The sequence below is a fragment of the Chelmon rostratus genome, chromosome 7 (assembly GCF_017976325.1).
Source record: "Chelmon rostratus isolate fCheRos1 chromosome 7, fCheRos1.pri, whole genome shotgun sequence".
In the NCBI taxonomy this organism is placed as follows: Eukaryota; Metazoa; Chordata; class Actinopteri; order Chaetodontiformes; family Chaetodontidae; genus Chelmon; species Chelmon rostratus.
In genome coordinates this window covers 22362025-22373369 of record NC_055664.1, presented here as the reverse complement: position 1 = coordinate 22373369, position 11345 = coordinate 22362025, and the positions used below count along the sequence as shown (strand labels likewise).

Sequence of the window (11345 nt, the reverse complement as noted above, 5' to 3'; positions counted from 1 at the left end):
TCTTAATCAGTTAACTATTGTAGCAATTTTCAGGTAATCACAGTTGAATTCATCTCATTAATGTTAAAGCAATTTCGCATTTTCACTGCAACTAAAAAGGGAATTAAGCAAAAAAGATGATTAATATTCCTGCTGGATAGACTTGGAAAACAATACAAAAGAGAAGAATGATTAATCAAATCAATGCAACAAGTTTTATTCCGTCTTGTTATCAAGCTGCCAGCAGACTGCATAATACCAGATAGCAGAACATGGGGGAGATGAAACATGAAGGCAGACAAATATCTTTTCATAAGGCAAAGATGCTTAATTACAACACAAAATAATCAGAACACACACGCTCCACACAGAAATGCCATGACAAATGAGCACTTTTAATTTACAATGTATTATTATACATTATGATATTTCATATTTTAAAAAAACCACAAGCTATAAGGTTCAGAGACGTCCTGACCTGCCTGATATGCCCTTTGGTGAGCAGGACTCACGTACAACTGCTGGAAGTTTATTCGCTTCCACCGTGTTGCTTGGATAAGCCTCGTTACTCAAAACCGCTTTTACATTCTCCGTTTCTGCAAAGCCAGAAGACACAAAACATGAACTACACCTGTCTGTCAAAACCAAAATCGGTAAGCAACTTCTTGAAATGCTCAAACAATCAAAGGCACGAGCTGGTGCTAACCCTCCTCAGGTAAAGTTCTGTGTGACTGCTGCAGCTTCTGGGGCAGCAGAGACTTCAGCTCGCGTGTCATGTTAGTGACTCGCTTTCCACAAAACCTGTCGTAGTTAGTCATATCTGGTCTTTTCTTCTGGGTGTGGATGTGCCTTTGCACAACAGTTGGAACTGCAAGACACAGAAGAAAATGAAGAGATAGAAATTACTTGGCTTGGTGAATTGCAAGCACTGTTTACTGTGTTTACATCATTTTTCTTTTTTACAGTACCTATGCCACAGCAGGCTCTGTAAGAATCTGTGGCATAGGTACTGTTCAGGCTTTCGCTTTGGATGGCGGTAATTGTCCCTCATCTCTGTGTCAGCGGAAGGCAGCACTTCATGCCTGCTGTGCTTAGGTGCGTGTCTTCTTTCTGCACTATTAATGTGATCATATCCTGTCAAACAAGTTGCACAACAAATGGAAAACAAGCTGTAGAGAGAAATCTTATGACGGTTTGATTCTGACCTGGTTGCGTGCTTGAATGTCACGACTTCAGTTGTTCTGGCATGCTTTCAGAAACACAAGACTGAACCAACAGACCTGTCCTACCTTGATGCATACCCATGAAGTCACATTTGTAGGTGGAGCGGTACTGTGCTGTCAAAGCCTTACGGATCTCCCACTCAGATGGGGGACATTTCCACGGGAGGCCGACATACTCGGCGCTTTGTGCCGCGTCTCGAGGCAGCCTCCACATCATGAAAGACTTGACAAAAATGGCTTGACTTAAAGGTTATGATACACTGTGAGAGGTCAAGCATGGCATTCAACTATGAATGTAAAATTGAGGCTAACACAGCCTAAATACCAACCTGACTGGGATGTGGGTTGTTTCTCCTCTGCCCTGAGACTGTTCCTGTGCGAATGCATTCAGGTTTACAGGCTGGCTTCCAGCAAAAATCCTTATTGTACACAGTCGAACCAAAAGGTCCAGACTTTGAATAAGAGTCTACAAATGAAGTGGGCGTCAGGCACCTACATATGGATCAACATAGACATACAAGTACATGCCATCACACACAAAAAAAGCACGAATTATGCTGATCAGAAGCCCATAAATAGAACATACGGGAGAATCTCTGCAGCTGAGTTTGGCCGGTAGATGAATTGTCTTCTGTTAGATGTTTCATATGGATCCCACCACTGTTTGCCCTCTGCAAAAAAATATTGGCTACTATTAAATCGTAACCCTGAATTCTTGATGTGTAGAGTACACCAGTCTCTCCAGGCTGCAGGTAATAAACAGACTGCACTTTCTCTATGAATAATCTTTTTTAGACAGTAAACACACCTAACTTAGGTCTCACATCAGACTCTCCATCTTACACTCAAGTGTAAGTCTGCAGTTGTCCAAAATAATACTGTATACATAGCATAATTAACCACAGCATAGCCTAATTATGCAACATAATGAGATAAAACCAAGAAGTAGTAGAAATGTAAGAAAATAATATGATGCTTGCTAATTCAAATATTCTGTATCATGTTTTTTTGCAATTTAAAACTTTTCAAGTTAGTTAACAAATTTCATTGATGTGACATTACCTTTGGTTGCCATTGGTGACCACTGTTTTAGTACCTTGTGCTACAGTTGCTTTCGGTGTACTGAAAACATTTCCACTTCCAGAAGAAAGTTCACTTCACGGTTGGCTTGCGGAAACACGTAACTGACCACTGCGGAGCCTAAACTGAACCTTGTGTGCAACAATTAGAAAGTTTCGCTTTCAGGTATTGGCTTTGTCTGCACGGAGACAGAGACACAGCTGATCCTTGCAGGATGTTTCTAGGTGCTGTGGTTATGGAGACCTACAACATTTGAATGGCCACAGTGAGCTGCTCACCAGGGGAGATGATGCATTAAAAATTCAAGGTTGCCAGAGATGCCTTATTTATGTCCATTACTGAAGCAATGTCTGTAATTCAAATAATTTCATTCTATGCTATAATATTCAACTCACATTTCAGAGGGGAAATACTGTACTGTATTCTACATTTCATATTTAGTATGGACTGATTAAGCTATGTGCAATTTATGAGATTGATATCTTCCAAATATGTAAGTTTAAAGTGATACAAGATATAATTCAGATAAGCAAATCCTCCACATAATTTATGTCTTATTTTCAACCTAATTCAGACTCACTCCAACTCAAGCAGTGATCTAATACTCGTAATCTTTAAATCTGATTTTAACCAGTGAAAAGAAATAAAAACTAAAATAAAATTAGCTCCACTTTGACAAGATAACACAGTGAAGAAATAGGCTACAAAAATATGGCACAACTTTATATGAGGTGAAAGTGGCAAAAAAAATATTTGATAAAAATGTAGATGATGAACTGCATGAAAATTAAACAAACTGAATTAATTTGATTAATTTGAAGCTGATTTGATTAAATCCATGCTGATATTATGAAAACGGAGCCATGCTTCATCGTTTTCCCAGTCTTCCATTTATCATTCATCAAATCGGCTTTAAATTAATCAAATCACTTGATAATTTATTGCTACATATTACATTTCATATCCATTTTTCAATTCACATGTATTTTCATCACACCCATTTTTATCAATGAATTTTTGTTAGCCCATTTCCACCCTTCACACATTTAAGGATCGTTTGCTAACAATAGTTTTACTTAAGTGTTGCCTACTTAATGGAATAACTAAACACTCAAGTATTATTTTTTACTGAAGTGCATGAAATGGGTAGTTTGGCCTATTCCACGACGAAATGCTGCATTTGTTTCCCATCTCGGCTGTTCCTCATTCAAGTTTAGCGCCATCGTCCCGTCATGTTTTGGACAACCAACTGTACAACAAGCGTGACTGAGACAGCGAGTGTCCAATAAGATACTCCAAGGAGTTGACGGTAGCCAATGTCCGACAGCCGGAGCTCAACATGCAGGATAAACACAGAGTGATCCTCACTGCCAGACGACCGCGGACTGACGGTGCTTCCCGTCCCATTGTTTGAGACGTGCAGACGTACAGCCGGCCTCTTGTAGCACTATAGGGGTAAGCAAACTTAATGTCCACTTACTAACAGAGCGACTGGTTTGCGGCTGTTTTGAATGAAACGATGGTTTGCGATGCAGTTTGCACAGTATATCGGCGTTGTATATGTGTAGTTGCATGACTGAGCTGGATGGGATGCTAACAGTATCAAGCTCCTGCTTATGTTTAACAGTGCCTCCCTAACTTAACGCCAGCTACGTAGTTACCAAACACTGAAATTAGCTGCGGACCTAAATAATAACGAAAACAAATTCCCCAATGACCAAGCTAATTACTGCTGTGGTGTTAGCGTGATGTCCGCTAATGTGTTATCAGCTAACAACGACGAGCTAACCCGTATAGCCTTCTATGTTACCTCGACAATGGTGGCTGCTTGGTCTGGCCGTGTTGCTATCAGGAAAGCTAGCGCTAGCTAGAGGGCGAGCGTAGGTTAATACCGCTAACGTTAACTGGTGCTGAGGCAACCCGGGTTCGGTGATACAGGCGGAGCATCCCTCTCCTAGACCGCCACTTTCATTAAACTTAAAACGCACATCATTTTAATTATCCAGATAGGCCACTGGTGTCAAGTATGAGGCAAGCTAGTAGGCTAGAAGAACGGGCGGTGTGTGGAAAAACCCCGCTAGCCATTGTTAGCAATTTAATCAGCCATTTTAATAATCGTCATCATGAAATGAGCACTGTGGCGCGCCAGCTCGCTAGCACCAGCTAGCCTAGCCTAGCTAAACGGCTAACGGTAAAAGCAAGAGGACACAAAGCAAGAGCGGAGCCATAATGGCTAACAGTTAGCGAACAATCAAAGGCGGCTAGCTTATGCTAATGTATTCATCTAGTGATATTACAACCCCAAGCCAGCTAGCTATACGTTATATCTACGGGAGGCTAACTTTGCCAGATACTATAACGCACTGTGCCGTTTTTCCACTAGCTCTGCACTGTATCACTGTGAATGGATGCTGAAAACAAAGTACAGGTTAATTAATATGTAGTATTAAAAGAAGCATCATGTTGGCCTCTACACACAAAGGATTATCAGTCACCCCAGACACCCTCCTCCCTCCTCTTGATTTAAACAATAGATGGAACTGACAAAGCAAGAGGCAGACGAGTGTGGGATATTTATTGCCACTGCAACTGTATGAGTAGACCTGGATACATTTCTCTGAAAACATTTTTTTTTCTCTGTTCAGAAATCCAAGATGGGAAAGGATCCAAGGAAGCCGAGAGGCAAAATGTCCTCATATGCGTACTTTGTGCAGACATGCAGAGAGGAGCATAAGAAGAAGCATCCCGATGCCTCTGTCAACTTTGCAGAGTTCTCCAAGAAATGCTCAGAGCGTTGGAAGGTAAAATATATTAGTGTCGAATATTTTTTAATTTTCTGAATCTATGCTCTTTCAAGCATTGCACATGTTCTAGATTGTTTGTTTAAAATCGACTGTATTTTTCCCAAAGACAATGTCACCGAAAGAGAAAGGCAAGTTTGAAGATATGGCCAAACAAGATAAGGTCCGTTACGAGAGGGAAATGAAGAATTACATTCCCCCCAAGGGCCAGAAGAAGAAGCGATTCAAGGACCCCAATGCCCCCAAGAGACCACCGTATGTAACATAATTTTTGCCTGTCAATAAGTGCAAATTAGATTATGACTTCTTAAACCCTGACACATTGTTTCTCCACAGGTCTGCATTCTTCCTATTCTGTGCTGACTTTCGCCCCAAGGTTAAAGGCGAGAATCCTGGACTCTCCATTGGGGACACAGCAAAGAAGTTGGGAGAGATGTGGAACAGCTCATCAGCCGAGGACAAGCAGCCCTATGAGAAGAAGGCTGCCAAGCTGAAGGAGAAATATGACAAGGTAAATAGACTAGCTAGATTTGTTTTGGGGCGATTTAATGATCCTATTTTGTAGTTGTTGAGGTGCAAACTCGACCAAAACGTCTTTATTGTGATTTCCACAGGATATCGTCGCCTACCGCACGAAGGGCAAAGTGGATTCAGAATCAGCTGCTACAGCAGATGATGATGATGAGGAAGAGGATGAAGAGGAGGGCGAGGAGGAGGAGGACGATGATGACGATGATGAGGATGACGAGTAGATTGCACAGGGATGGGACCTGAAGTTTTGTTTATGCCATATAACCCTAATATACTCAATTCACCATCTCGAAACAAAAGTCAGACGGAACAAGAACATGTGTATATTTAATGTTTTTAAGATGTACAGTGTTATTCTCCTTTTTTTGTAAAGTTAACACTACATATCTTAAGTTTGAGATTTTCTAGTGGTAGTTCTTTATCCTCGCCATATTACGTAACAATTTAGAAGGACTGCAGATCAGTATGAAAGTAACTAGTCTTTAGGTGTTGCAACTCAAAAATGAGATTTCTGAGTTGGTAGTGTATTTTTATTTTGAAAAATATTTTTTTATGTGATGTCCCAATGTCTTTTTATTCTTTGAATACCACTCTAATATCAAATGCAGCTGTCGACATTCAAGAATGTCTTCAATAAAGGTCGTTTTTCTTAAGAAGTTTGTGGTTTCTTCCTCTAATTTGAGTTCCCTCAACATCTCTCAGACAACCACTCAGTTATCAAAGACCCAAAGTGTAGAACATGTAGCCTATCAAGCATACACATAAATAATTCAAACACATTTCCTTTAACCAGTATAGCTGATGGCCGCACAACTGAGTACGTGTAAGACAGCATGACAGCTCTTTGTTCTTGCTCTGCTGTCAAATTTTACTGTAACAGCATATTTGAAAGCAACTATTTTAAACCTAATGAAAAGCATCAACTAGGTTTTCAAGTTCCTGATGTGTTTGTAATACCTGCAGCGAAATTGCCTCTGGATAAATCTCTGGATAAATCGTTGACTTCAGGGAAATGATTGGCCAGAAGAATGCGGAATTGGCAACAAAGTTAATATGAACACAAATATGTATTTATTGGAAACTAAAATTGGGAGCTTCAGCAGAGATTATTGGTTCTAAAAGTAACAGCCTATGAAGTCTGATACGTAGAGAGATAATGAATTGGTGGCCTTCAGGGTTTTTGCACATTTACCTGGAAATAATTGTGTGTTTGTGTGTTATCTAACTGCCTGATTTGACATTTTTGCTAGGCTTCTGCTATTCTTCCAAACTTAATTAAAAAGTGAGTTTACTCCCTTGGTTTTTTGTTGGACTGGAGTTTGAGCACCTAAATCCAGAAGGTGGCGCCGGGTGGAAGTACATTGCACAATATATGAAGTTAAAAGTTTCAAATGCTGTATAGTGATTGTGTCATGCACATATGTTTACCTAGCTCACATGGACTTATAAGACACCAAAACACACCTGAAGTTGTGCAACGTTTGTCAGATATGAAAAAAACTTGCATTGCACTTTGTCCCAAACAATCTGCCTAACAACAAAAAGTGGCCTTTTTTCCTATAATCATTGTTCCAGAAGAACATGAAGGAGGACATTTCGCCATAGAAAATTTCATAAGCACTAAAATATGAGATGGACATTTCTGTCTCACTTAAATCACACTGCAGATAGTCTTTTCTCCTCAAAAAGACCAGTAAGCCTGCCTGTTTCTACAGCTGATGGGAGTTTTTCATCAGAAGCACTACACAATCATGCATCACGTTATATTTTTGAAAGGGTATAATTCAAACCATGACATGGACACACTGAACCAACAAGAAGAAGAGTCACACATAAGAATTAGCTGTGTTTTTTGTGACTAAAGCAGGATGAATCCCAGTTGTTAGCTGAGTTGTACTGACCACATCCAAAACATGAAATTAAGAGCTGCGTGTCTATTTCGGTCTCGCCAAATTGTCCAGAAAAAAAGTACTTTTTGTGTTTTTGTGTGAGCATTTTCCCAGTGAGTCCAGGGAGGGACCTTTTGTGATCCTCTGCTGGATAGAGTTCCCTCTGTGTGTAATTGGAGACAGTCTCACAGTCACGGTGGCCTCACAGTCACTTAAAGGGGCTTCACATGTCCATTTATCAGGCCTTTTTTCGGCAGCGTTGCTTTTTGCCATACAAAGAACTGTTCTCTCCTTAAAAGTGTTTGCAAAAATGAATGAAACCACATTGTTCTCTTTTCAGTGGGTGGAGCACAGGAACAGGCTTTCATCTCCACTGTTCCTGCATGTAGTGAACGTCAGAGTTATGTCAGTAGTTTCTAATGTGACAATAACTCAGTAAACCATGAATGTGATTTCATAAGAGGAGGAAACTGAATTTTTATACATGAAGGAGAAACTAAGACGAATATTCTGGCAATGCTAGTCATATGCTAACTGATTATAAACAATTACTCCAAGACACTGTTAGATGTTGGATTTGTTGGTACAGTTTGTGAATGTAAACCCAGTTTTAACATTCAGTGCTACAGTATCTTGTCAGCTCGCTTTTAAAACCTGTGATTCAGAGCTGCGTGTTTTTTTTTCCTTCTTTTCTCTCCTTTCAGCAAATGAATGAACGCCTCGCAGGCTCTGAACGAATCCCCCGTCTGACATGCAGCAAGAAAGGCTCCCTCTAGGTCACCTTACTGGAGGCAACTGTTCAAAGAGTCCATTTCATCTCTGCATTGAGGAACCTCAATAGCAGAATCCATGGAGAGAATATAAAACAGGATGATTCAGCAAAACATAGTGGTATATATTATGAGTCTTTTTTATTTCCGAGGATTTTTGTTAACTTTATAAAGAAAGCAGGGATATGTGGACTAATTATATTAAACCTTATGAGGCATGCTTTCATTCAAACACGAATGACAAACACTCAATCTGCTGCATTTTGCAGACCCAAAAAGAGCTTCTTTTTTTCCCACTGCAGGATTTGCATAGAGTGATGTCAAAGGGGCGTGTCAGTCAGGATTACAAGCTGAGAAGATTGAGTAATCACTATGGATACAGCTTTTATAGTTTTCCATTTGTTGGTCTTGTATGGAGGTAATGTTGTGCAGTTTCCAGGACTTTCCACTTCTTACTGCAGAGTCCGTTTTGTTTTGCTTCAGGCTTTATTCTCTCTCTTGATTTTGCAAGTATGACCGAGTGAGAGGCACTCAGGGAGTAAACTTTATAATGGACTCAGCTGGACACTGGAGAAAATACACACTTTTTTTGTTGAATTTCCTAGTAAGTTGGCTTGGTAGCTCACATGTCGCAGCAGTGTTTTTTTTTTTAGATAACAGATAACAATTTATGTGTAAAATGATTAATCACTATTTCGACTTTAATCTTTTATCAAAAGTAAAAGGTTGTATTTGAATGTGTGGTATATGAACAGGCTGTAAAGACACTTAAAAACCTCCAAACTTGCCTATTTATGCACATTTCACTTTAACAAGAAACTGAGAGTCCTTCATCTCTTTGGCTCCTCAGGTGTTTAACACTACATCCTCTCACGGACCTTCATCTGGAAACACGGTGAACGTGAGCAGCGAGAGGCAGTTTGCAGATACCGTCTCAGGGCAGCATACGCTTCCCTCCTGGTATTACACATCTATTGATGCTGTGCCCAAGCATGGCACAGTCAGCTCAAGCTCTCATAACAGATGGCGAACGCAGATGGCTTTCTCCAAAACAGTTTATTCATTTGAAGTGAAAGAAGACACAGTACCAGGTTAGTCATCTGCGCCGCAAGGCCTCTCCCAATGCAAATTAGGCCCAAATATTTCATTACAGTTAATTTGAATATTACAGGATAGTTTTAAATATTACTTAGCTTGTGATTTTTATCCTCATTTCTAGGATATTTAAGATCCTCCTGTTTTTGACAGTAATGTTGCCAAAATGTTGTCTTTTCATTCCAATCACTAGATCACTGAGTATACATTATCCATGTGTTGACAGGAACAGTTGTGGGAAAGGTGGCAACAGCGTTTGAGACTCTCACGCCTATCACATACACAGTGCAGGAGGACGACGGAGAGAACCTGTTCCTCCTCAGCCCCCTCTCAGGAGAGTTCCTATTATCCCGCAGCCTGGATTTCGAAGCACAAAGCTTCTACATACTCACTGTGGTGGTGCAGCAGGGGGATCCACAGGTATCCAGTGTCAGGGTGTTTTTCAATGTGTTGGATGTGAACGACAACCCCCCTGTTTTCAGTCAGGAGACCTTTTCCGCGTCACTGCAGGAAGACGCACGGGCTGGCACTTGCTTCCTGTCCCTGAATGTGTCAGATAGAGATGATGGTAAGTGCAGAAGTACAACTGTAATGTAACATAGCGCAGATGTCACCATAAATGCATCTTTATTACTGATCAAAGGTGTCAACAACTGCATTCAAAACAATACAAACAACAGTTAGAGAGAGACCCCAAAAGGATCAGAACATTGCTCAGCAACACTGAATAACAAACACTGGGCTGTGATGGGGAAGCTGTGGGAAATTCAGTTCTGCAGTTTGCAAAGTTTCCTCCCTATGGTTGATTTTCAAGCATCGTCGTGTTTCATGAGCGCTGTCGACGAAATCTGTTGTATTGAGAGGATTTACAGTGTATTTAAATTTGAATACAGCTAAAAACAGTGAATGAGAAGGAGCTAAACAGCTATGTGGTTATTGTTTTGTGCTGGAGCCCCCCAAAAAAGTTGTTTTTGTAAAGGGAAGCTATTATTTTCATATGAATAGTTTAAAGTCTATTTATAATTTACACATACTGCTCATTTACTACAAATACAGGATTTCTTCTCAATGTCCTCTTTTCCACATGTTGCTCCAGCTGGATTTATAGGTCTATGCAATTAATGGGGGTCAAACTGACAGTCCTCACTGAATTGCACAGTTCAGAGAAAGCTAATGAGATGCTATAGCTAGTTATGAGGTTTTACACTTTCTTTCACTTTATCACAGCTATAAAATTGATAGCGACAAAAATTGTTGCCCCATTAATTGGATTGACCTGTAACCGTCAAACTCAGTCTGCGTTGACCAGAGTGAAGAAAAGCACGGATGACTGTGAAAATTAAAGCTTAGAGTGTTAAGAGACAGAAAATTCACACATTTCTTGGCCGCACACTTAACATGAATACCAGACATGAATCTTTTTTATTATTGTTTATTTATCTATTTATTTTATGAAAATCTCAGGCTTAGTTGGGGGCAAAACTGCACATTTTAGTTTCCCATTTGCAAGAGAATTTCTATTCTTGGCCTCTTTTGTTGAACCCTTGATTAAAGTGTATTATTTGCGTATGCACTTTGCAGCAAACAGGTGTTATTGTCAGTGTGTCATGTGCAAAGTGCAACATTTTGCTCCTTGATTATCTGTACAGGGCCATTATGAGCAATCATTTGTGATAACGTTGTGTATTATGTTTTCCTCTCTGTCAGGTGATAACGGAGACTTGCAGCTGCGAGTGGTTGCTGGAGATGAAGAGGAGGTGTTCTTCGTTAACCCCGCTGGTTGTTTATGCCTGAACACAGAGTTAGACAGAGAGAGACAACCTGTCTACAATCTGACTGTGACAGCCAATGACTGTGTCCAGCCTGTGTCCTTACAGCTCACCAGCACAGCGCATGTTGTTGTGGTGGTTGAGGATATCAATGACAACGCTCCCCTGTTTGTATCAGCCAGAATAGTTAGTATACCAGAGGACACTG

At 40.3% G+C, this 11345-nt stretch overlaps 2 protein-coding genes across 2 annotated transcripts; one reads left to right on the top strand and one right to left on the bottom strand.

Moving 5' to 3' along the window:
• Positions 1 to 441: 441 nt before the first annotated feature.
• LOC121609313 (testis-expressed protein 26-like) lies at positions 442 to 2277 on the bottom strand. The gene is given in 8 exon segments (XM_041940902.1): positions 442 to 575; positions 686 to 847; positions 948 to 979; positions 981 to 1113; positions 1269 to 1425; positions 1532 to 1694; positions 1789 to 1873; positions 2265 to 2277. Coding segments are annotated over 8 exon segments (879 nt in total).
• Positions 2278 to 3593: 1316 nt separating this feature from the next.
• hmgb1b (high mobility group box 1b) lies at positions 3594 to 6264 on the top strand. Its single transcript, XM_041941479.1, has 5 exons — positions 3594 to 3737; positions 4928 to 5083; positions 5193 to 5338; positions 5420 to 5594; positions 5698 to 6264. The coding sequence occupies exons 2-5, from the start codon at positions 4937 to 4939 to the stop codon at positions 5833 to 5835; spliced, it is 606 nt and encodes a 201-aa protein (XP_041797413.1). The 5' UTR covers positions 3594 to 3737; positions 4928 to 4936; the 3' UTR covers positions 5836 to 6264.
• Positions 6265 to 11345: the final 5081 nt, after the last annotated feature.

Coding starts and splice junctions, on each gene's coding strand:
- hmgb1b (XM_041941479.1), top strand. CDS start 4,937: ATGGGAAAGGATCCAAGGAAGCCGAGAGGCAAAATGTCCTCATATGCG. Junction 5,339..5,419: donor AATGCCCCCAAGAGACCACC/GTATGTAACATA, acceptor GTTTCTCCACAG/GTCTGCATTCTTCCTATTCT. Junction 5,595..5,697: donor TGAAGGAGAAATATGACAAG/GTAAATAGACTA, acceptor TGATTTCCACAG/GATATCGTCGCCTACCGCAC.